Below are 24,167 nucleotides of genomic sequence, written 5' to 3' on the forward strand. Positions count from 1 at the left end.
AAGCAACGGCTTGACCTCCCGCATGCGACGGCTCCGGAGGAGGCTGAGCTGCACGCTAAAGTGAGCGTCAAGGCAACGATTTCTTCTGAAAAAGTTCGGAAGATATTCTGTAGAGCTTCTTATATTTGAGTATCTAATTTAATCGATACTTATCCTATTCTATATGGTCTGATGGTAATGTGAAGTTCTCCAACCCGGGGGCAGATGGGTCTGTATAGGCAATACGCGGCATGTGACGGGTTGAATCCGGCCACCAATCACCGAGTTTGCAATTACACTCTCCTCTGAACATCATTTCGGACCAAAGGCAAAGAGTTGCGGCCAGTGCGGGCTGGGGGTGCCAGGGAAACTCGGCCTATACCCCGTTCACCCGCAGCTCCCGATTCCTCCTGTCTCGCATGTGGTTGCCGTGGTACTCCTCGTGGGGGCATTATGGATCATAATGGCCATGGTCATAGTCATAGTCGTAATCATGGTCTGGGTCTTGGTCTTGGTCAACCGGACCACTTCAACAATAACACACTCCCTAAACTGGACCTAGCTCATAATTTCTATTCTCATCTCCAAACCGGATGAGTACCTTGTACCATATCCCAAACGGGACGGAAGCTGTCAACATGCCGCACTGAAAACGTCATAAAATACATGCCATACATAGCATACAAGAACCGGTGACGAAACCGAGAGCCGAGGCGTGCCGACCGGTCTTCCGCGTTTCCCAATTTTGCCAATCACTGCGACTGTGTTTCAATCGTGCCGACCCACTCGGCGGAAATTTCGATTCCAATCTTTCTTTGAGCCCCGAAGAGTGACCCGTTCTCCACTACGCCCCAGTATCACTCCGGAAATCGGTGATAACCTTTTTTTTCCAAACCTTGCCTTTGTGATAGTCGCAGAGATTGAAGGCCGACAACATGGGTGCCCTTAGAAGACAGAGAGTCAAGTGCAAGCGTCTCACTAGGTACGTTCTACGTGGTGGCTTGGTGCGATTTGTGCGTGCTAATTTCTCTGCAGAGGCTTCGACCAGATCCGCAGCGATCTCGAATCTCCCCGTCACCTCGAGCAGTACAAGGAGACTAAGGATGCTGAAGATCTGCCTGGACTCGGTCGCCACTACTGTGTCGAATGTGCCAAGTGGTTCGAGAGCGAGTACAACATGAAGTCGCACACAAAGGGCAAGAACCACAAGCGACGGTGCGTTCGGTCACAGACCACTCCTCTCTCGCAGCTTCACTAATTTGTTCCACATAGGGTCCGCCAACTCGAGGACGAACCTCACAGCCAAAGAATCGCCGAAGCTGCCGTGGGAATCGGAGCTCCTGACAACGGCAAGCGCGCGGACGACAACGTGGAAATGCAGGAGTGAACAGATTTCTCCGGTCACCACAAGGAATCAAGGGCAGTGCACATGGCACATGGCATATGGCATATCCAGCTCGGTCTGGAATCTGGAATCGGTCACGAACGAACATGAATACCCCCAAAAAGCGCTAATGCGACGTCTACTCTACACTATGTCTGCATATCCGGTGGATCTCACGTGAGGCATCTATTTTTTTTATATGCCGAGTTTCGCCGGGTTTCCGTTCTACCGGTCTGCGGACCGCATCAGAACTGCCGAAAACCGGCGGGTGCAGCATGGACCAGGGCGAAATGCGAAATTTACCCCCTTGGTAAAAATTATTCCAATAGAAATCCCTCAATACCAAATATTGTCTAACCTGAACGGGTGTTTCGGTCTATTGTCTTGGCTATCAATCTGTACACTGTACACTGTACACTATGCGTAGTACTTGCCCACTGGAGCTTCATAAAGTGTTAGGCTCTTCATCAACCATTCATATGCCGCCCACTAGCATGGTTAGTCTGGGATCAACATGAATGTTTTGAACACGTACCTGGACAGCATTCACGATAAACGCTCTGATACTGCAGATGCCGAGGCCGCGATAGAATGCAAGCATGCCCTCGGCCCGGTACACTTCTCGGGCGATCTGGAATGTGTTCATGTTTTGCCGAGGCCGCAATAGGGAACGACTTTCAGATGCTTCTGTTGAATCGAAGACAGTCTGTGCCTGCAGTCGGGTTTTGATCATATCCAGTGGGAACACCGAGCCCCAGGTGACAATGCCCGCAATGCCACCACAGAGAAGTACTTTGAGAGCTGCTTCGTGCGAGCTTTCATCTGGTGTCATTATCCAGCGTTTACAGAGCTCATAGGACCAGAAACTACCATGTGTTAATCGAGTGATCGTAAAATCTGCGGGGAGGATTCCATACTAGAACCCATAGCCAATGGAATCTCTGGCGCTTGTAATTGCACCCCCATAGTACAGTCCCCTCCAACCACGACTGCGATATATGTCTTTGGCAACTGTCCATGAGGATACTTCCGGTCGGGTATCTAGTTGCGCACGACACTTGATCAATTCTGTCGGAGAGGAGATAGTCCAGCTGGCCAGTCCGCCCGCAGCACCGGCAAGCCAGATCTTATACAGAGCAACACCCTCAGGTTTGGTGGGGTCTTTGATAGAGCTGTCGAGTGATGTCAATGACCGATTGTATGCCACGAACAAAATTGCATTGAGAGCTCCATATCCCAAGATCGGAGCAGCCGCGCCTAAAATCACGATTAACACTCTGCATATGCAACGACGATCCATGCACAGACCTCGAACGAGAGAGCTGGCCCGCTCAAAGCGGTTTGAATTTGGACGAGAAGATGCAACGGATGAGTTACCAGCCTGTAGCCGGACCTTAACCACGTCCAAAGGATTGCCGATAATGATCCCAAGGGCACCACTTATATAGCCAGCCCAGAAATCAGATGTCATAATTCGATTGTGTAGAAAGAGTGTCCCACTCTTGGAATCGAAGATCCCCGGCTTTGGCGCTTTGGCGGGGTGGGTCACGTGGGGCCGCGGCACTTTGGTGTTGTAGCCTGACGCGAGGCAAGAACGCGTCGGTGGCAACGGCCTTCACTTCACCTTGTACAGTGTGATTTGTACAGCGATTTGACTTGGACAGGGCGCTGAATTTGCATCTGAGCTATGTGGGTATCTGTTTTTTGAAACCCAAGGATATCCAACTAATATTTGATCATCTAGGTATCGATCCAAGCCCGCCGGAACGGACAGTGTCAAAACACCACTCCAGCCCAAATCCATAAACTCGCTCGATCGGCTGTCCAGGCCCTTTAAATGCCCCGGCTCTGCGACACCCACTCGAGCATCAGAAAAACCAGCAAGAAAGAGGCGAAAGGTCAACTATGCAGACGCCGATGGCAGCACCGAGGATGGAGCAGAGAAGCCATACACAAACGAGGACCGACTTGCGTTGGCGACGCGCGAGGTCAACAAATTCCCAGTGTTCAAGCCCAAGAATAGAGATACCGCGTTCAGAACACATTTCCGAATCCCCTTGATCAATAAAACCACGGGCGAATACGACGCAGGCCGGCCAGCACCGACATTGGGACTTCGGCAGGGTGCCATCTTTGTCGCCAAACCCCTCCACGACCCGAGCGGGGAGTTTGCTATCGTCCTCTATGACCCGACTATCGATGATGTTCCAGAGGAGCCAGAAAAGAAGGAGTCCGGGGAGTCAAACGGAGAGGATCAGCCGAAAATTGAAGAGCCCCTGGTACATAGGAGTTTGGCAGATATACTTGGTCTAAAGAAGAAGGTAGAGGGCCGGCCTAAGGTGCCAGTTGTCATTGACCCGAGACTGGCCAAGGTTCTTCGACCGCATCAAGTGGAAGGTGTGAAGGTATGTCAATCTGAATCCATCCTCGCTGGAAGTTTGAAACCAAGATTCTGACGTGAACAGTTTTTGTATCGCTGTACAACAGGCTTGATCGATAGGAATGCCAATGGATGCATCATGGCAGACGGTATGGGGTTGGGTAAAACGGTATGATAAAATCGTTCCCTACACGCACTGCGTCGCTGACATGACCAGCTTCAATGCATCTCCTTGATGTGGACATTACTTAAACAGGGCCCCGAGGCCGGAACTACAACTATCCAGAAATGTGTCATCGCATGCCCTTCTAGTTTGGTTGGAAACTGGGCAAACGAATTGGGTGAGTCACTACGATCACTTGTTCTTCCACGATGCTAATTGTTGTAGGTAAATGGCTTGGCAAGGATGCTACGACTCCCTTTGCAATAGACGGAAAGGCGACCAAGACGGAGCTCACACAGCAAATCAAGCAGTGGGCAATCGCCTCGGGTCGTGGAATCGTCAGACCTGTGCTTATTGTGTCATATGAAACGCTTCGAATGTATGTCGAGGCGCTAAAGGACACGCCAATTGGGCTCCTTCTGTGTGACGAAGGCCATCGATTGAAAAACAAGGAAAGTTTGACGTGGACGGCGTTGAACAGTTTGAACGTCAACCGCCGTGTTATTCTGTCTGGAACACCAATTCAGAACGACTTGTCTGAATACTTTGCCCTCCTGCACTTTGCCAATCCTAATCTGCTCGGCTCCCAGGCCGAGTTCCGCAAACGTTATGAACTGCCAATTCTCCGTGGCCGCGATGCAGCGGGCACCGAGGAGTCCCGAAAACTCGGCGATGAACGTCTCGCAGAGCTATCCGGCATTGTGAACAAGTTCATCATTCGCCGGTCGAACGACATCCTATCGAAATACTTACCTGTCAAGTACGAACATGTGGTGTTCTGCAATATGTCTCCATTCCAATTGGATCTCTATAACCACTTTATCCAGAGTCCAGAGATTCGCAGCTTGCTTCGAGGAAAGGGAAGTCAGCCTTTGAAAGCTATTGGCATCTTGAAGAAGCTTTGTAATCATCCTGACCTCCTCGATTTGCAAAAGGACCTTCCCGGATGCGAGCATGCGTACCCGGAGGACTTCACCCCCCGGATGCTAGAGGCCGTGACCGAGAGGTCAAAAGCTGGTACTCCGGAAAGATGATGGTCCTTGATCGTATGCTTGCTCGGATTCGCCAAGACACGAATGACAAGATTGTTCTCATCAGCAATTACACTCAGACTCTGGACCTCTTCGAGAAGCTGTGCCGATCCCGTGCGTATGGCTGTCTGCGACTGGACGGAACGATGAACATCAAGAAGCGTTCAAAGCTGGTCGACAAATTCAACGACCCAGAGAGCCCCGAATTTGTGTTCCTCCTTAGTAGTAAGGCAGGTGGATGCGGTCTCAACTTGATCGGTGCCAACCGCCTCGTCCTCTTCGACCCCGACTGGAACCCAGCTGCCGACCAACAAGCTCTAGCTCGAGTGTGGCGTGACGGACAGAAGAAGGACTGCTTCGTCTACCGATTTATCGCAACCGGTTCAATCGAGGAAAAGATCTTCCAGCGACAATCCCACAAGCAATCTCTCTCATCATGTGTTGTCGACGCGGCAGAAGACGTCGAGCGTCACTTCTCACTGGAATCACTACGCGAACTCTTCCAGTTCAAACCCGAGACACGCAGCGATACGCACGATACATTCAAATGCAAACGTTGTCGACCTGACGGAAATCAATACATCAAAGCGCCGGCTATGCTCTACGGTGATACGAGTTCATGGAATCACTTTGTCAACAGCGGCGAGAAGGGTCCCATGGCACAGATTCAAGACTTTTTGTTGAGGCAGGAGGTTGGCGAGAGGGATGTTTCGGCTGTCTTCCAGTATATTAGCCATTGATTGGAGGGTTGGCGTCTTGGTGTATTTTTGGCGAGACTTGCTTTTCTCTACGTACCTCTTCTTCTTTCATACCCCCATCTCTAGAAAGCAATCAAACAGGTTCTTGCATGGTCATTTGTGGGAAAGGATTAGAATTTATTAGAATTTATCATGATTTTTGTTTGATTGCCTCTATTTGTATCCATAATTCGATTGTTCAGTCTTTGTATTGTACACGTGAGTGAGGATGTGGCCCAGCTTGGCCATTACGTCTCCCAATCTACCCATATTAACTTGCTCTATTCCTTCTTTCAACTTCCCGGCCTGAAAGAGCCATTCTCAGTTGGAGCTCTAGGAACCATTCTGCTCCGAGACCTTAGTCATCTCCATATCTTTATCTTTTTTCCCACCAGGTTCACCCGCACCAGGTCCACCAGGTCCATCCTGACCATTCTTTCCCTCCTTAATACTCTTCCACTCCACACCAAGGGCACTAACCAACGCCCCAAAAGTTAACCCCATAGAAGCCAGGAAAATCTTCGTACAAGCCGCATTATAAGCCCGTTGAACAACAACAATATTCTCTGGCGCAACAATAGAAACCAACTTCGTTGCACCCTCGCTAAGAATCAAATTGGGATCAATACCCGGGATACCAGTGAGTTTTGAGATCAGAATGTTGCTCAGAATAGTCTGGCCCACAGTAGTGAAGATACAGCCGCCGAGTTGCTGCATGAAGAACAGGAGTGCAATTCCGACTGGGACATCGGACATTGGGAGAATGCGTTGTACGGCTAGTCCTCCAGTCTGCATTCCGATGCCAACACCGAAGCCGCATAGGAATTGGTAGGCGATCCAGTGGGAGGAGTCGGTGTCTAGCTTTAAGGTTGATAGGAGACCTAGGCCGATGGACAAGATGCATGGACAGAGTATCATTACCGGAACGTAATAGCCCGACTTTTTGGTGATGCCGCCGCCAACGAAGCCTGCGACGACTAGACTTAGGACAAGGGGGAGAGTGTTGATTCCTGATTTAACGGGATCGACTAGTTTGACGGTTTGAACTGGTTCGATTAGCAATGAGCAGAGATTCTATACCCAGATTTAAAGAGGTACTTACACCAAATTGGTACGTAGTAAATCACCATCATCATGGAGCCGACACCACAGAACGTGAAGATAGCAGATGCGAGAATGCTCCTTTGGGTAATGATTCTAGCGGGGATTGTCGCTGTCTCGGGCATGAGAACCTGAACAGAAGCGAAGGCCATTATCAGAACTCCAAAGAGAACGAACAGAGCGATGATGCGCCCATCGTTCCATGCATATGTTGAGCCGCCCCATTGGAACGCTAACAGGAGGCACACAATTCCCGGAACCAAGAAAAAGGCGCCGAGTGGATCGAGACGCTTGATATGCGTTTTAACCGGAACAGACTCGCGACGCACTTTAACCGGATGCCAAACCAAGGCCATGAAGATCCACGTAGCTGCACCGATAGGAAGATTGATATAAAAGCACCATCTATCCCCCACGTCAATGTTCAAATTCAGGAACTATGAATCATTCAAATTCACGACATACCTCCAAGTAATGCCACTAGTAAACCCACCCCCAATAAGCGGTCCCATCACAGAAGCAAGACCAAAAACAGCCCCAAACATAGCCTGAAACATAGGCCTCTTATGAAGCGGAACCAAAGGGATGATAATAAGCATGCATCCAGAGAAAAGTCCAGCAGATGCAAAACCAGCAATAGCCCTTCCAGCAATGAACGCATTCGAAGACGGAGCGGCGCCACAAACAACAGACCCAACTTCAAAAATGATCATGGTAGTCAAAAAGACCCATTTCATATTATAGAACTTGTAAATACGACCAAAAATAAGTTGTGAGGTTGCGCCTGTGAGCATGTATGCTGAGCCGTACCAGCCGATGTCACCGAGACTGTTGAAGTCGTCCGTGATTTTGGGGATTGCTGTTGTGACGATTGTTCGGTCAAGGGCAACGATGAAGAGGGATAGGAAATTGCAGGCCATTATCACCCAGAACTTGAGAGTTTGGGGGGCATATTGGTTACCTGGTGGGCCTCCTGGTGGTCCTGGGTTTCCAGACGGTTGGTTTGCATCTTGCTTTTCGATGTCGGGGGCTGCGTCGAGGTCTTTTGGTTTTTCGGCTTGGGTTGATTGATCGCTGAGAGAGGTAGAGTGAGCCATGATACCCAGGTGGGTTGTCTACCTAGAATTGGAAAAGTACTGCAGGCTTTCAAGGAATGGATGAGCAATGTTATTAAACAGAAGAGGGGCAAGGAGAAACGTCAATTTTGTGATATCTATGAAGTTGATGGTAAAATAGAGCTACTTAAGTACTAAACTATTGTTAGAAATGGGATTCTAGCATGCTGAAAGCTTTCGGTCCCGCCGTGTTATAAGACCCCTCAACTTTATCATGAATTTGATACTGCTCGCGAGGGAAATGTACAGGCGTGGACAGATCGGGTTTAGCGCGTGTACGAACGGGACCGAGAATGTCGCTCGGGACCGAAATCATTACTCTGTCCCCGACACGCACAGCATCTACTTTGACTCCTCAGATCTGGAAGCCTGGGTGTCTGAGCTATCGGAGCTTGTTGTTCGATTCCGTGATAATTCTCGGGTGCCAATTTCTCCGTGGCCCCGAACTGATCGCACTATGAGTCTGACGCGAGGCCATTCCTGTGTCTTATGCCAACAGCGCAAGGTCCGCTGTGATCAGCAAAAGCCGTGCTCTAATTGTATTCGGGCACAGGTTGAATGCAAAGTTGTCGCACCACAGCCTGCGAGACGAAGAAAAAGAAGTTACACGAGCGAGACTTGATTGAACGACTCAAGAAGTATGAAGCTCTTATGACCCAGCATGGTATCGACTTTGATTCGGTTGGCGATGTCGGTGACGAGGCCACCGAAGCAGATACTAATGCCGGAGAAAGAACGAATTCTCCAGAGAGCAGTTCTCTACATCGCGGCCCTCGGAGTGAAGGCAGTCAGAGGTCAGTATCTTGTCCCATCCCGCGTCGGCCTTACTAACGTCTGCACAGGCGCTCCAAGTGGTTTGCATCTTACGATGAATATCGGACGACATATGACTTGCTACAAAACTCCGATGATGAAGGGTCTGACCCGCCTCCAATTCATCATGCCTTCGACAAAATGTTCGTTAATGACACTGATTCGTTTCCCTTTGGTGTGGGTGGCTCGCCAACGCGCATAACCCATTTGCACCCATCAGCGATTCGAATTTTTCAGCTCTGGCAGGTCTATATCAGCAACGTGAACCCATTACTAAAAATCAGTCATGTTCCTACGTTGCAACCTCAAATTGTTGCAGCAAGTGCCGACTTGTCAAAAGTTTCTAAACCCCTCGAAGCCCTGATGTTCAATATCTATCTCATCGCCGTGAAATCATTGACAGACGAAGAGACCCAAACCATCTTTGGTGAGCCCAGGGAATTGATGCTCGCTCGGTTTAATGAAGCTTCACAGCAAGCCTTGATCAATGTGGGCTTTATGAGATCGAATGAGCTCATAGTACTGCAGGCTTATTTCTTGTACCTTGTAGGTCCTACCCCCTATTTGATTGTTTCTGTCGTGTGCTTATTTTTCTCCGTATCTAGCGCAGCGCTGGTCGCAATATCGATCCTCGATCTATGTTTTGCTTAATTGGCATTGCCGTTCGTATGGCAACTCGCATGGGTGTACATCGAGACGGTGCTCAGTTTGGCCTCTCGCCATTTGAGACTGAGCAGCGACGGAAACTCTGGTGGCAGCTGGCTGCACTAGATAAACGAATGGCTGAAATGACGGGCTCTTCCATCACAGCTCTCTCTTCTTCTGGATCGGATTGTCGGCTCCCACTCAACGTAAACGACGCAGATTTATACCTGCATTCTAACGAGCCGCCAAAACCACATAGCGGCCCGACGGAAATGCTATGTTGTCTCACACGCATTGAGCTACTTATTGCGGCTGATCCAACCAGCATTCGGCCCAATTCGACAACTATCAAGAACCCACAACACCACACCAACTCGGTGGCATCTCCCGATACTAGCATTGGCGAAGGATGCAGGCCGTCCTCCCGGGATCTGGATGAATACTGCTCCTACATAGAATCAGTCTACCTGAAGCACTGCGACCCGAGAATTCCTGTTCAGCTCTTTGCCCTGATGGCAACACGCAGCGCCCTCTGCAAACTTCACGTTGTCGAATTCATGTGTCGGGGCATTCCCACATCCAGCCTCGGCGATCACGAGCGTGACGATCTTTTCCTAACTGCCATCAAGATGTTAGAGTATGACGATGTGATCTATACTACCGAAAGTCTCCGCGGCTTCTTGTGGTACATGCAGATCCAAGGACCCTTGCCGGGCTATATTTTTCTCATCAGCGAGTTGCGCGAACGGACCACGGGCGAGCTATGTGAACGTGCATGGAAAGCCATCTGCAACAATCATGAACATAGACAATTCACTCGCAACATCGGAAACCCCATACATGCTGCATTCATGCATGCTACACTCAGGGCTTGGGATGCTCGTGAGGAAGCTGAGCTTCGACTTGGAAGGTCCGTTGAGCCACCGAATCTAGTGAATCTGCACCGACAGCTCGCTGTAGACACGAAAGCGTCTCGAAAGGACTCCCAGACAGCACAAACTGAAGGAGGCCTTGAACCTCAGCCTGTGTGCCGACTGTCTGAATCAGAGAGAATGGATCAGCCTTCCGAAACGACCATTGATGACAACCTCACCATGCCCGCTCTCGACCCCGCAATTGATGTCTACGGAGCTGCATTTGGGAGCTACGACCAGACAAATTGGGCATATTTAATGCAGCCTGGAGTGCTAGGCGGCATTCTCCATGGTTCAGGAACCCACTTCCCGCAGGGTGGTGGATTCTGATCCAGGTGAATATGTAATATTGGGGAGAACCTCCTGGTATCAGGATGATCAATCCTGACATAATATCCATGTCATTTGAATTTCCTTTTCAATGTTTTCGCAGAGTAGATTCGTATCTCGGGCCGAGAGGAGCCCCGGTGCTGACATACGTCACACCGCGCTTGGGCTCCCGTCTCCGCGTTGACAACGCATCTTTCCGCCCCTCCCTAAAGCTATTCAAGTGTCAAACAACTAGGCTTAGCGTGTGGGAATCACTTGAGCTTTTCACCGGCAACTCCCGACGATATCCCGCCCGCCCCTCGTGCCCCAACCCCCGATCGACGCGACCTCTCCACCATGAACATTGCCTAATCGGAGCTCGGGACAGCTTTCTCCGCGTGTTGGAGATATGGATCAATCAATCCAGCGGTTGCTCAACGACAAGCTCTACGATAAGCGAAAGCAGGGAGCCTTGGAGTATGTGGTCCGGGAGCTGTGGAGGTCGAGTGAAGCTAAGCTAACACGCGACACAGGTTAGAGAAAATCGTTCGAGATGCCGTTTTCAAAGGAGAACACGATAAGATCCAAACGATCGTCGAACAGCTCTGCCACGACTATGCCTACGCTGTGCACCAACCTCACGCCCGAAACGGTGGCCTGATTGGCCTCGCCGCTGCTTCTATCGCCCTTGGATCGGTGAGTCTCGGATAACGAAGAGAAGTGAGGGAGCTCGGCTGATGCGTGATTTTAGGAAGGAGTTGCAACCCACCTGAAGGAGATCGTGCCTCCAGTCCTGGCATGCTTCTCCGATCAAGATGCGCGAGTTCGGTACTATGCTTGCGAGAGCATGTACAACATCGCCAAGGTGGCCAAGGGAGAGATTCTGCCTTTCTTCAATGAGATTTTCGATGCTTTGGCCAAACTAGCATCCGACTCGGAGCTTTCGGTGAAAAATGGAGCGGAGCTTCTCGACCGTTTGGTAAAAGACATTGTCGCCGAATCTGCGGCTTCGTATGTGTCTGTACTGCAGCTTTCGGAGAAGGAGGACCCAACCGAGCTCGATGATGCGGAACTACCTACAGCTTTCTCTCTCGGGAGGTTTATACCCCTTCTCAAGGACCGGATTCATGTGATTCAGCCGTACACTCGCAACTTCCTAGTCTCGTGGTTGACTTTGCTCGATACTGTCCCTGACCTGGAGCTAGTGAGCTATCTGCCCGAGTTCTTGGAAGGGCTGATCAATTTCCTCGGTGGTCCAGACAGGGATGTAAACGTTGCTACCCAGGCCCTCCTAGACCGATTCTTATCCGAGATTAAGCGGATCACCAGACTAAAGAAGGGCATCGAAGAGAGTCGAAAGGGCCAGCGAAGCCGACGTTCTGCCACGAGCGATACTGAGAGTCTCAAAACCGAACAGACTGCCGATACAAGAGGCGATATAGCCGTTGATGATTCTGCCTCGGGGTCCTTCTTTGATGATGAAGAGATGAACCAGGCCGATGGCGACTGGATTCCGGGACAGGACGTTCAAATCGACTTCCCGAAGATTTTGGATATTCTTGTCAGCTTTGTTGACACGTCATATAGTAATTTCACTGGCTCTCATCCCTCGTTTCTTGATACTTACAGCTCACAGACGAGGAAATGCAACTGACGGCGCTCCGCTGGGTCGACGCCTTCTTCGAATTCAGCCCTGAAGATATTCTTCCATTTGTCCCACGACTCTTGACTCAAGTGCTGCCAGCAATGTCTAGTGGCTCAGACTCGGTGCGGCAAGCAGCAAACAGAGTCAACAAGTCTCTCCTCGAATACATTTACTCCCTTTCCGACGATACAACCGACGAAACGGCTTGGTCTGCTTCTAAAGCCCCTTCTGCAGCACCCAGCAAGGAAAGTATAGAAAAGAAATCTTCGGAGATCTCCAGAGACTCAAGGCCAGCAACACCGCGCGGTAGTATCATGTCAACGCCTGTTCCGCCGGCCGATCTCGATTACGCTGCAGCAGTCAGTTCGCTTACCCTGCAGTTCCTGAATGAGAATGAAGCCACAAGGGTAGCTGCACTTGGGTGGCTCATCATGTTACACCGGAAAGCTCCGCGGAAGGTGGTTGCTTTTAACGATGGCACGTTCCCAGCTCTCTTGAAGACTCTTTCGGACCCTGCGGAGGCTGTTGTCAGACAGGATTTGGAGCTTCTGTCGCAAATCTCGAGATATAGCGAAGACAACTATTTTACTTCGTTCATGGTGAATCTACTACAGCTCTTCTCTACGGATCGACATCTGCTGGAAGTTCGCGGAAATTTGATTATCAGACAGCTGTGTCTGAAGCTGAGTACGGACCGCATCTATCGGACTCTGGCAGACTGTCTCGAGAAGGAAGAAGTGAGTTTTCCAATTTCAATTATGTGAATCCATTATATTGACATTCCTCAGGACATTGAGTTTGCAAGCATCATGGTGCAAAATTTGAATAACAACCTTATTACAGCGCCAGAGCTGTCTGATATGAGGAAAAAATTGAGGAACCCCAACTCAACCGTAAGCACCTTTGTTCGCATATAGCTCTAACAATAACTGACAGTTCATAGGAGGGCCAAGCGCTCTTTGTTGCTCTTTTCCGGTCGTGGTGCCATAACGCCGTTTCTACTTTCTCCCTGTGTCTCCTTGCCCAGGCTTATGAACAAGCCTACAATCTCCTCCAAATATTGTGAGTCGCCAACTTCCCCAATCCTCCCCTAATGTAAATTTCTGACTCAAGGACTCAGCGCCGAGCTCGAAATGACTGTCAACATGCTCATCCAGATCGACAAACTGGTGCAGCTGCTCGAATCCCCTGTATTTACCTGTTTGTTGCCTCATGTCGCCGAGATTGTATCACCCCACTAATGCAGGCTAGATCTCCGACTCCAACTCCTCGAACCTGAAAGATACCCTTACCTCTACAAATGCCTCTACGGTGTCCTCATGCTCCTCCCTCAGAGCTCCGCCTTTGCCGCTCTCAAAAATCGCCTGAACAGCGTCAGCAACATAGGATTTCTCTACGGTGGTCCTCGCAGGTATGGAACTTGCCAGACTCCACCGTCACTATCAACATTGCCATCCCACATACTGACCTCTCCTAGTACCGCTCAAACGGCACCGTCCTACGAGCGCCCTACCGGTACCCGTGTGAAACGCGAAGATTCCAACATCCGCTGGGTTGAACTTTTGGAAAAGTTCAAGAACGTGCAGGAACGGGCACGTCGTGCTCAAGCTGCACAGCGGCGCTCGCTCGACCCAACAGATAATCTTCAGAGTCCCTCTCTAACTGCCGCCCTCTCGGCCGCAACTACGGACCGTACCAGGGACCGATCAGGTCTCCCCGACGCACCCCGTGGAATGGGCGGAGGTATGGGTCTCGGTATGCCAGGCCCTTCTATGGGAGCGGGTGGAAGTCGAGGGGCGCTAGATCCTAAATCAGGGTCTTCTTCCATACTAGGAACCGCACATAAGCATAAATCTAGTCTTCCGAATCTGGGCCGGCTAGGCATCGGAGGACGCAAGTCGAAGCGGTGATCCGGCAACCTTATGTTGTCTGTGTACAGGAATCGAACATTTCTCACATGGTAGAAGCTACTTTATATGCCGAGTTACAAACTACTTCATCTGGAGTAGTTTCTTCCGCCGACTACATTAGTTCCAGATTTGGCTTGCATTGGTTCGTGTACCTTGTTCAACAGATGTTATTGCAGCTGCATAGAAGACTACAAGGTAACATTCAGCTTATTCACAGGAGATAATGTAAGGTCGAATCGTGGATATCCAATCAGAATTCTTCTATCACCTATCCAAATTCGAAACAATAATGTCGTAGATGAGTCGAAGGACACGGTTTCCAAAAAAAAATAAAAAAAATTCCACCGTTTGAGTTCAAGATGATGAACAAGAAGGCAACTCGAACTCGAATGCGACCAAGAAAGAAAATGCACAGAAGGAAGATATGGTATATGCTCGCTCACCACGAAGCAGAGGAAAAGGAGCGGACGAACAAAAGACATAAAGTAAGACATATCAGTCAAAAAAGCCAAGTGTATCAGAGATAACTCTCAACTTTGGGCTCAGGCCCACGCATCATGAGCCGGATGTTTAAACAAGAAGAGGAAAAACAATTCCAACAGACATGGGTGACTGCAAGAGGGTCATCGATCTTCGCAGGTACGTCATGCGAAGCTTCAAGAGCAATGCTAAGCGCAGTATAGATCAGGTAAATATCAAAGGCGCCGACACGAACGAAAGCAGCAAGTAGAAGGCAGGAAGGTGGGTTGTTCACCGCCAGCGCGATTCTGAAGATCCGCTTCGTCCGATCGAGGGCCGCCAGCTACCGGTTGAGTGTTTGGAAACGGTGCTGGTCGGTGATTTGGCGCCTGTGAAGACGTATTCCCCGTCGACGTATGTTGCGCCTGTGGAGAAGGTGGTGCGGTGCTTGCGACGGGCGTACTTCTGCTCGAGGCGGTACAGCTCAAGCTCTGTCGCGTGTTAGTTGGGTGTGGGTTTGTTTGTTTTGAGGTCGAACGTACTGGCTTGGACTTTATCGATGAGGCCCATTTTGACGAGAGACTTGATATCGGAATCAAGGGTTCTTGGAGGTATTGATCTGCCTCTCACGCACAAGGGACTCTGGCGGTTCCTATATTTGGAAACTGAAAATCGGAAGTCGGCAAATCGATCCCACAGCAGGCAATCTGGACGGTCGGCAACGGTCGGATGTCAACAAAGACGGCACTGTATCACTCCCGGGTCAGGAATGTGTATCTCGAGGTTGACCGTTCGGGTTGGTTTCTCACCTGGATATCCCTCGGAGAATAGGGGAGGGGGAGTGTAAGCGCGGAGGGGGTTCGGAGGCGCACGAGGGGCTGGAACTAGCGAGGTACGGGTGCCACAAAGGGATGGCGATGGCGATGTCGATATGTTCAATGCAAGGAGTGTCGAGTGTAGATTTTTTCTTTTTTTCCCCGGACCGGAATAATGAATGAACTGGGGAGATCCCTGGAAATGAGTGGCTGGGATGAGAGTGCACAATGAAAGAGCAACTTGGAGGTCGAGAAAGGGGAACCGTACCAAAGTGGGGAAAAGCGCGTGGTTTAGCGTGGAGTCAAAACATGGCTCTGGCCAGGTCCAACTGCGCCTTAGGTCCGGCCGGTTTAGCGCGTTCTAGTGCGGGACCTCAGTTTCAGAAGAATTGGTTTCTCATCCGCCTTTCTCATTCACACGCATAGAATGACGTCCAATGGTCTCGTTCTAATATACATCGCTTTCGAGCACGGATCCTCGTGCATTCAGTCTCCTCAATCGTGGCCCTAGTCTCGATCGGGTGATTTATGCTCCTCCAGGACTGGGACCAGGACCCCATAGCTGGCTGTCGCCGTGCAGAATACAGCATGGAATCATAACTCCTTACATTCAATTCGATCGGGCCATAGATACACTCTCTCTCTCTCTCTCTCTCTCTCTCTCTCTCTCTCTGTCCCGGTACCCTATCCCAACGGCAGAATCCGCTTACCTAGGTGCCAGGAACAGATGCTCATACCACTCAAGGCCATACAGCCACCGGTGAATATGACCAGGGCCATGTACTTTCTTAGCCCATAGCTCTCCAATTCCAGCCTGGGGAATAACAAGTTTCCACTCAGAGGTCCGGTCAAGACGTTACCTATACCTTTACCAAAGCAAAACAGGCTGAAAATGATCGGTGTAGCCGTTGGATCGGCGCTGACAGATGTCGACATTCTTGCCCACATAGCAGTATAACCAGCACCAAAAAAGCCATAAATCAAAGCAAAGCCGATCAAGGGTGCTAAAGAATGTGCTAGTCCCCATAAGGCCAATGAAGCTATGGCAGCTATAACACTTGCCAGAGTGATGAGAATATCGATGGAGAACTTGCGATCGGATAAGAATCCAAATGTAAATTGGCCCATCACTTGAGAGATGCTCACCAGGGCCAGAAGAAGTGCACCTTCAACACTGCTCAATCCAATAGCTGTCGCATAAGAGGGCAGGTAGAGAGACGGATAGAAATATCCTAATCCTTGGGCCACATTCGAGATTGTGTACATCCAGAAAAGGGGATTTCGAAGGAAGCTCCAATCTGCTCGCGCGGCCGTGATATGCCTCGAAACTGGCAAGCGACCTTTAAGAAAGGGCAACAAGGGGCTCGTCACCACAAATAGTGCAAGAGCAGTAGCCCGCAGCGTGGTCCGATATCCATATGTGTTCAGTAGCTTTTCAAGAACGAAAGGGAACGCTGCACCTGAAAGTCCAGATGCGCTGCATAGCATTCCATATGCCATTCCTCGTCGAGAAATCCAATATTCGTCCACCATGCTGAGAATCGGGTAATACAGAATGAGGAACCCGAGTCCGTACGCCACTCCTTGTGTCAGGATTAGGGTTTCAAGAGTTGAGGCAAAGGAGCCAGCGATCAGTGCCACAATGCAGATGGACCCTAGCCGCGCATGAGATGGGCTGACCATAGACTGGAAATTTTGTGAAACTTACATCCAAACCAGATCATCTGTCGCTGAAACCTTTGGTAGCGCTTGATAAATGGGGCGGTAAGAGGAGCCCCTAAGTAGGAGATTCCCGAGGCGACGGTACCCACCACTGAGATATAGTGGTTTTCAGAAAACTCGGGAAGCTTGGAATAATAGTTCTGGAAAACTCCAAAAGAAAGAGGGAAGCCTGGGATATGTCAGTCCCAAAAATACTGTTCATCGCCAGTGTAACCACTCACCCCATAGCAGGGACTCAAGACAAACGCAATACAAAGCAGTCTCCAAGCGGCAGGTCCTTGATCTGTAGGTTCAAGTTGCTGGTTGTTGGATTCCACTCTGCCTTGCAATTCATTCATTTCGATTTCGTGCGAGGGCGATCGCATCGACGATCTGCCGTCGTTGGATGTTGTTGACACCATGGTAGAAGGCGCGTGTGGAAAATCAGAAAAGGTATGAACCGTTTCCTAGCGCTGCAAGTATAGAAACTGTGGAATCGTTGGTGTAAGGCCATATGGACCAAGCGGGGATAGCATTGTTACAATGCCGAGGTTCACAACCGATAAGTATAGTAAGCCAGATGGGCTAATGATGACATATCTTGGTCATGACCCCCGAGACCAAGGTCAAGGCACAGTGTCAGGTACATACTCGATTTAGAACAAAAGAAGTTATCTACCATTGCCCTAGCAGTACCCCCATCATTCTCATCCTGTAACAGAAGAGTTCCGGAAACGTTTAGCAAGCGAAAGCTGTGGCCTTAGCTTCTCATAAACGAAGGAATTGTAAAACACAATATCTGCACTCAAGCCCGGCCGTACAGACATAATGCCAGTTCACAGGAAGCTCTCAGCGAGGACAAGAGATACGTGGTATAACTCTTGTTATCAAGGCATGGATCCGAGGCCGAACCAACACCCAAAGTATGGCCGAGCGTTCTTCCCAGGATAGGTCTGGAAATAGCTCGCAAACGCAAGGGAATCTAACTTGAAACGGTCGAATCCGAATGTCTATAGGTATCGATTACTTGCAGACTCAAGATGTCTCGGATGATATCAAAGCAGTGTTCCATCTAAATTGCTTTAAATCGTCTTGTCTGTACTTGGATTTAATTCTGTACTACGCCTCATTCTTCGCCTCGCCGTCCAGCGAGGTTTCCTGAGCTATTCAATAGTCAGTAAATATTGCAGATTCTTGACAAAATTGTACTTACCGTTCCATAGTTCTGCATATACACCATCCAGCTCAAGCAGCTCACGGTGCGAGCCTGTTTCCACTACCTGTCCATCCTTCAGCACCAGGATCTGGTCACTGTCAAAGATGGTACGTAGGCGATGCGCAACAAATACACTGGTGCGCTTCTTATCCTTGAGAATGCTGTTGATGTTCTGCAAGAGAGCCTGTTCTGTATAGGTGTCGAGAGCGGAGGTCTGCGCGGCCAGTCAGCCGCTATTACGTCTACTCGGGGGAACTAGGTTTCAAACTTACCGCTTCGTCGAAGAACAAAAGCTGCGGGTCCTTCAATATCAAACGAGAGATAGCCAAGCGTTGCTTCTCGCCGCCGGAAATCATCATGCCACGCTCACCGACAGCGGTCTGGTATCCATCTGGCAAGCGCTCGATCAGCTGGTCAATGCGGGCTCGCTCTGCGGCATGGCGGACTTCCTCGTCCGTCGCGTCGATCCGTCCGTAGCGAATATTATGGAGAATTGTGTCGTTGAATAGTGGTGTATCTTGGGGGACCACTCCGATTGATTTGCGAAGGCTCTCGAGAGTGACGTCGCGCACATCCTGGCCATCGATTAAGATGCGGCCAGACTGGGTATCGTAGAAGCGGAACACCAGACGCAAGATTGTGGACTTTCCGCAGCCACTAGGACCGACAATAGCAAACTTCGAGCCGGCGGGGATGGTGAAGGTGGCATTCTTCAAGATGGGCCGATCGGGGTGGTAGCCAAAGGTGACGTTCTCGAAACGAATCTCACCGCCACGCGTCAACTCCAGAGGCTTGGCGTTGGGCCGTTCCTGGATGGTTACGTTGACCTTTTGCAGGTTGAACAGCGTCTCCATGTCCAGCAGAGACTGACGCAGTTCCCGGTAGACCGATCCCAGGAAGTTGAGGGGCACGGACAGCTGGAAGACCAGCTGGTTGACCATGACCAGATCACCGACTGTCAGAGCGCCAGTGGCGACTCCGTCGCAAGCCAGGTACATCATGGCGGCCAGCGCACTCGAGAAGATCATGTTTTGGCCAGAATTGAGGAAAGCCAGGGATGTCGTCACCTTGATAGAGGCGTCTTCGTAGCTCTTCAGGGCCTTATCGTACCGGGCCACCTCGAACTTCTCGTTGTTGAAGTACTTGACGGCCTCATAGTTAATGAGCGAGTCAACTGCCACAGTAGCACCACGGTTATCGGCCGCGTTGGCTTGCCGGCGGAACTTGGTGCGCCAGGCAGTTGTGGTGATGGTGAATGCCGTATATGCCAGCATGGTCACAGCCGTGATGGCAGCAAATCGGAAGCCATATTGATAGGTCTAGGAAGGTATCAGCGGTTGTATGAAGGTACAGAGTCGGTGATCTTACAAGGATACCGCAAACGAGCGAGATCTCGAGCGCAGTCGGGACGACATGGAAGACCATAGACGTCAGTAGGAAACTAATACCCTTTGTTCCACGGTCAATGGCACGGGTCAGACCGCCAGTCTGGCGCGAGAGATGGAAGTTGAGGTCTAGTCTCAGAAGATGTTCGAAGACATTGCTAGCCACCTTTCGGATAGCCTTTTGTGCAACACTGGCAAACACTGCATTGCGAAGTTCCTGGAAGATAGTTGCTCCAATTCGGGTTGCACCGTCTGCAAAGTTCCGATTAGACATGTCTGACTATGTTGGGCCGGGTTGAAGGGTTCTTACAAGCTATGATCATTGAGCCTGCAACGGTATACGCAGTCCCCCCAACAGAGGCAAAGTCCACGTTCATAGAGTCGACAATGCTCTTGAAGTAGAAAGGTATTTCTACATTCAAAATCTGAATTTTCGGTGAGCATCCATAGCACAATCCAAGGATCTTTCGGGGCTAACCTTGGCTCCGATAAGCAATGACAGCGCAGATCCAACACGAAGCTTAGTGCCCCAGTCATTCTACATACACGGTCAGTACTTCCGATCCGAACGTTGAAATTCCATTAGCATTACCTTTGGCCAGAGGTACTTGGCCATTTCTCTCATAATAGCCCAATCCGCCTTCCTCTGTTCCTGGGTTGCCTTGGTTGACTCGCTCAGCAAGTCCTTCTTTGCGGCAGCCTCTTTGGCTTGGGCAGCATTGCCGTCTATTACCGAGGGAACAGCGGCCGAACCCGACTTCGTAGCCATCGGGTCTCTGCCATCGGTAGATTGGTTTTGCAATCGCCCACATGATGTGAATATGCGCAGCTGTGTAGTGTTCGGTCTCGTCCACGGCGCCCGGCCGGCGAAGCTCGGTTGGGCATAGCGCGCCGGACGCCAGCATGGCGAGCGCGTAGCTCTGAGCAGCATGGCTGCTTGTAATATATGTTTTCCAGGAAGGTACGGGGGTTTGCGATTGGGATCAGGGGATCATAGTGAGGTACGAGGGGAATGGCGTGCGCCGCAGCTCGTGGGGAATTCCACCTTGGGAGCCGCCGGCTTCGGAGGAAAGTGTCGGAGTAGGGACCCTCGGAGGTATTCAACAAGAAGAAAGAAGAAGGAAAGAAGAGGTAAAGAAGAGGGAAAGAAGAGGGAAAGAAGAGGGAAAGAAGAGGGAAACTTGCACTCTCGCAAGCTCATCAATCGCAATAAGTAATGTCGCAATAAAGTAAATGTCGCAATCGAAGTGTACGAGGTGAGGCGGTCGGCGCCACGATTTCCCGACGCAGCTCCCAAAACTGACGTAAAGTTCTCTTCCCGTCACCTTTTTCAGGCACAATGCGATCAACGCTTCAGCGAGGTGTCCGGACTCTGTCCTGGACTAGAGTTGTCCCTCGCGTGCATCGGCAGACAAGATGCATTCAGATTCGCGCGACACCCTCCGAGGAACCCGCCAACGGGGCTAACTTGCCCCTCGCAAACACGCCCAGCTCCGTTGAATCGCGCGGTATGCCCTATCTATGGTCATGATCCGAGAGCCTATATCCAAACTAATCTTTCAAATGCTATAGATGCGCGATTCGACGTCATCGGTGCCCCGTATTCCCTTCTATCCGTCTCTCTTTCAGCCTCCCAAAACCTGTACACGCGCCGAGGAACCTTGGTTGGATTGAGCGGAAAGGCCGACAATGTATGCAGTCATATAAATCTTGGTTATCGCATTGTGGCTGACCGTGGTTGCAGGTGATTTCAACATTGAGCGTTCTTGAGCCTTTCCGCAGGGCGGTTGTCGGAGTGCCTTTCCTTTATCAGAAGGTATCGTGCTATGTTTTACGATTGATTCCGGGTGGCGATTGACTGGTATACAGGTTTCCTCAGCAACCCCCGTTACAGCGCTCGTTTCTGTTCGATCCCCCAATACTTCGTTCGCTGTGGTGAACCTCAATGGCTCTGTGGATTGGATGGTTGCCCAGCGTCGCGCTTTGCTGGCATGGACAGGCCGGTCCTTGTCCATTAAGCCTACTATCAACACTAACATGGTTTGTCCGCCCTTTAAATAAAATAAAGATGGGCATTGGGCTAACCTACGGCAGAGCCTCTCACACTGGGGAAGCTCGGAGGTGACTGGCAGAGGTTTAATAGCCCTGGTTGGAAACGGCCAGGTCTATTCCGTTGAGTTGAAGGATGGTGAGCAGTACATTGCTCATCCTAGGTATGTCGTGCTTCACTAATTCTAGTCTGGCATTGCTGATATTAGGCAGTAACGTGGTCGCCTATACCATGTCCTCCAACCCTCCTCGCCCATACCGCTTTAAGTCCACAACTTTGAACTTCCAGGTTCCGGGTCTGAAGACACTGCCGAGACTTCTGCAGAACAACAAGTACATCCAGGATGTCTCCAGCTCAGATGCATGGAAGCGCACTATGCGATTCTTCCACAAGCTGCGGACCTGGTCTCGCATGACTATCTGGGGAGATAGGGTAAGGCTCATTCCTTCAATATGCAATGAATCTATCAACTAACAAATTGTTTCAGCTCTTCATGCAATTCGATGGCCCGGCCACCATTCTCGTCCAGTCGCGCGGCCCTCGCTTGAACGACGTCCTGTCAGCCCATGAGGTGAACGAGATTGCGGACACTCCTCGCGGTCTCACTTCCCTTCCCGGCCAGGCCAAGGCAGAGCAAGCAAAGAATACCAGCGATGCTATGCAAGAGCCTGAGATCACTCGCTCGATTGACGACGTCGTCCAAGAGGTCAGGGGAATCAGCCAAAGCGTGGCTACGATCCGCAAGGATGGCCAGGTTGAAATCGAGCAGGTGGGAAAGACAAAGAAGCTGTGAAAGCTGCTGTAAACGATTGATCTCTTCTTATTGCATTTGCTTCTGTACTGGCAGAGGCCGATTTTCTCATGGAATGGTATTATGGGGCATCCTGTACAGTATTGCGGGCATCTTTGGTTTTTAGCTCTGCCATTCAAATCAATCTTTACTTTTTTTTTTCGTGAATATCACGAGTGGGCATAGCTCTCAAGGGCGTTGGCTATACCTGCAGATATGCGCCATGAAGCACAAAGTAGCGACTGTTCTGACTAACGTAGAATGATTGCCCTCCAGTTATTTCGAGGAATATGAAGTTGTAGATGTTCCAGTTTGCATGTGCGCGCTACGGCCGGGTTAGGGGGATAAATCAAGGGGCTGAAACCGGTTCAGTTCTATTTACAATACTTGAATATCCCGAGGTGTACTTGAACCGGCTGTAGTATGTATCCTATCTACTTCCAATGCTCTATGAAAGGTAGGTATGCGTCTGCTTCTGTCCATGCCCTTGGGAGTCTATAATTGCAATATCCTGTGTAATTCTGCATTTTCATTAAGCGCGTTTATGGCCCCTGACGATGTCACCTTATAGGTTTTAGCTTTAGAACTGGCTGCTTCATGGCTTTATCTCCGTCTTTCGGCCCCGATTACATCTCAGTCCGAACTTTAGGCCCGGGCTCTCGACTACTTTCACCGCACTTTGAGGTATGGTGCAAGCATTTACGGTCCTGGGGGGCCTAAAGTTGCAATCTCTCTGTGAGGGTTTTCCTTATGCCGCGGTTAAGAGCCTCTCTAAATACCCATAGATGAACCGACCCGCTCATCAAGCAGTTCTGCCGTCAGTTTATATTTCCGTCGCACCTGCATCCCGGTTATTGGGACCATCCAAATTCATTGGAAGTCGACCTAATTTTGAGCATGTAAAGATAAGATACGTACATTGTCTTCGTTTTCTAGGTAATAAAAAAGCAAAAATAAACCAACCCAATTACACCGATTAATTGCTAGCAAAAATATCTTTCTTTCTTTCAGGTAAAAGAAAGAAAGGAAGATAAAAGGTCGTGCCCGGGATCGAACCGGGATCGGCGGAATCAGAATCCGCAGTGATGACCATTACACTACACAACCGTTGGATGTAAAGGACTACATTCTTAGGCTAGATGAGCCCACGAGTACATTTCAAGCCCTAATTACTCCAATCTTCCATAGACGCATGACTCTGTCTCAAACAAGCCACAGCTATGACCACGGAAAGAGACAAGAAAGAAACACGTAAGCAGGTGGATCAATCTACAAGCAGAAAAAGAAGCCGAGGTGGAGAGATCAGGGGCTCCGATAGCAATGCGGGCCGCACTCCGATGACCCAGGGAGCCCTGCAAGACACTGCACGTTTTGCGTGGACGATTGAGCTGCCAACTTCTGACTTGTAAGGCAGAAACATCCGACACACGAGACAAGTATGTGACCACTAAAGAAATACCCTCGGCCTTCGGCCTTATGCAATGGATCCGAGCGCATTTGCCTAGTAATCAATCACGAGAGCAATATCGGCCCCCCATCCGGCAATCACTCCAGGGACTACCCGCAGGCCCGTGGAGTACAAGGTCCACTCTCGGGGTTTAGTGGTCGGCGTCCTAAGGGGTGGA

At 50.2% G+C, this 24,167-nt stretch overlaps 10 protein-coding genes across 10 annotated transcripts; 5 read left to right on the forward strand and 5 right to left on the reverse strand.

Moving 5' to 3' along the window:
* Nucleotides 1-914: 914 nt before the first annotated feature.
* Nucleotides 915-1,366, forward strand: N7443_008369 (putative C2H2 finger domain protein; the record flags this gene model as incomplete). Its single annotated transcript, XM_056888425.1, has 3 exons — nt 915-961; nt 1,015-1,194; nt 1,252-1,366. 3 exons carry the CDS (start codon nt 915-917, stop codon nt 1,364-1,366), a joined length of 342 nt encoding a protein of 113 aa, XP_056737727.1.
* Nucleotides 1,367-1,780: 414 nt separating this feature from the next.
* N7443_008370 (uncharacterized protein) lies at nt 1,781-2,834 on the reverse strand (the record flags this gene model as incomplete). Its single annotated transcript, XM_056888426.1, has 4 exons — nt 1,781-1,852; nt 1,899-2,229; nt 2,281-2,620; nt 2,672-2,834. The coding sequence occupies 4 exons, from the start codon at nt 2,832-2,834 to the stop codon at nt 1,781-1,783; spliced, it is 906 nt and encodes a 301-aa protein (XP_056737728.1).
* A 216-nt stretch (nt 2,835-3,050) lies between these two features.
* Nucleotides 3,051-5,677, forward strand: N7443_008371 (DNA-dependent ATPase RAD54; the record flags this gene model as incomplete). Its single annotated transcript, XM_056888427.1, has 6 exons — nt 3,051-3,056; nt 3,121-3,768; nt 3,829-3,912; nt 3,961-4,084; nt 4,132-4,923; nt 4,977-5,677. The coding sequence occupies 6 exons, from the start codon at nt 3,051-3,053 to the stop codon at nt 5,675-5,677; spliced, it is 2,355 nt and encodes a 784-aa protein (XP_056737729.1).
* A 330-nt stretch (nt 5,678-6,007) lies between these two features.
* Nucleotides 6,008-7,872, reverse strand: N7443_008372 (MDR family MFS transporter; the record flags this gene model as incomplete). Its single annotated transcript, XM_056888428.1, has 3 exons — nt 6,008-6,720; nt 6,777-7,180; nt 7,241-7,872. 3 exons carry the CDS (start codon nt 7,870-7,872, stop codon nt 6,008-6,010), a joined length of 1,749 nt encoding a protein of 582 aa, XP_056737730.1.
* Nucleotides 7,873-8,448: 576 nt separating this feature from the next.
* Nucleotides 8,449-10,592, forward strand: N7443_008373 (fungal specific transcription factor domain-containing protein; the record flags this gene model as incomplete). Its single annotated transcript, XM_056888429.1, has 3 exons — nt 8,449-8,684; nt 8,733-9,249; nt 9,309-10,592. 3 exons carry the CDS (start codon nt 8,449-8,451, stop codon nt 10,590-10,592), a joined length of 2,037 nt encoding a protein of 678 aa, XP_056737731.1.
* Nucleotides 10,593-10,980: 388 nt separating this feature from the next.
* Nucleotides 10,981-14,126, forward strand: N7443_008374 (VAC14 family protein; the record flags this gene model as incomplete). Its single annotated transcript, XM_056888430.1, has 9 exons — nt 10,981-11,048; nt 11,105-11,267; nt 11,323-12,157; nt 12,208-12,953; nt 13,005-13,109; nt 13,160-13,278; nt 13,337-13,416; nt 13,468-13,627; nt 13,694-14,126. 9 exons carry the CDS (start codon nt 10,981-10,983, stop codon nt 14,124-14,126), a joined length of 2,709 nt encoding a protein of 902 aa, XP_056737732.1.
* A 750-nt stretch (nt 14,127-14,876) lies between these two features.
* On the reverse strand, nt 14,877-15,155 carry N7443_008375 (uncharacterized protein; the record flags this gene model as incomplete). The annotated part of the gene is made up of 2 exons (XM_056888431.1): nt 14,877-15,076; nt 15,128-15,155. The coding sequence occupies 2 exons, from the start codon at nt 15,153-15,155 to the stop codon at nt 14,877-14,879; spliced, it is 228 nt and encodes a 75-aa protein (XP_056737733.1).
* Nucleotides 15,156-16,084: 929 nt separating this feature from the next.
* Nucleotides 16,085-17,523, reverse strand: N7443_008376 (60S ribosomal protein L8-B; the record flags this gene model as incomplete). The annotated part of the gene is made up of 3 exons (XM_056888432.1): nt 16,085-17,055; nt 17,109-17,262; nt 17,344-17,523. 3 exons carry the CDS (start codon nt 17,521-17,523, stop codon nt 16,085-16,087), a joined length of 1,305 nt encoding a protein of 434 aa, XP_056737734.1.
* Nucleotides 17,524-18,220: 697 nt separating this feature from the next.
* On the reverse strand, nt 18,221-20,633 carry atm1 (ATP-binding cassette Fe/S cluster precursor transporter ATM1; the record flags this gene model as incomplete). The annotated part of the gene is made up of 7 exons (XM_056888433.1): nt 18,221-18,264; nt 18,315-18,531; nt 18,590-19,636; nt 19,686-19,954; nt 20,013-20,127; nt 20,181-20,240; nt 20,295-20,633. The coding sequence occupies 7 exons, from the start codon at nt 20,631-20,633 to the stop codon at nt 18,221-18,223; spliced, it is 2,091 nt and encodes a 696-aa protein (XP_056737735.1).
* A 408-nt stretch (nt 20,634-21,041) lies between these two features.
* Nucleotides 21,042-22,545, forward strand: N7443_008378 (AIM24 family protein; the record flags this gene model as incomplete). Its single annotated transcript, XM_056888434.1, has 7 exons — nt 21,042-21,210; nt 21,275-21,393; nt 21,447-21,518; nt 21,572-21,742; nt 21,797-21,915; nt 21,965-22,184; nt 22,240-22,545. 7 exons carry the CDS (start codon nt 21,042-21,044, stop codon nt 22,543-22,545), a joined length of 1,176 nt encoding a protein of 391 aa, XP_056737736.1.
* Between the last annotated feature and the right edge of the window lie 1,622 nt (nt 22,546-24,167).

This window comes from Penicillium atrosanguineum (assembly GCF_028827265.1).
Source record: "Penicillium atrosanguineum strain IBT 20685 chromosome Unknown utg000007l_segment0_segment0, whole genome shotgun sequence".
Lineage (NCBI taxonomy): Eukaryota > Fungi > Ascomycota > Eurotiomycetes > Eurotiales > Aspergillaceae > Penicillium > Penicillium atrosanguineum.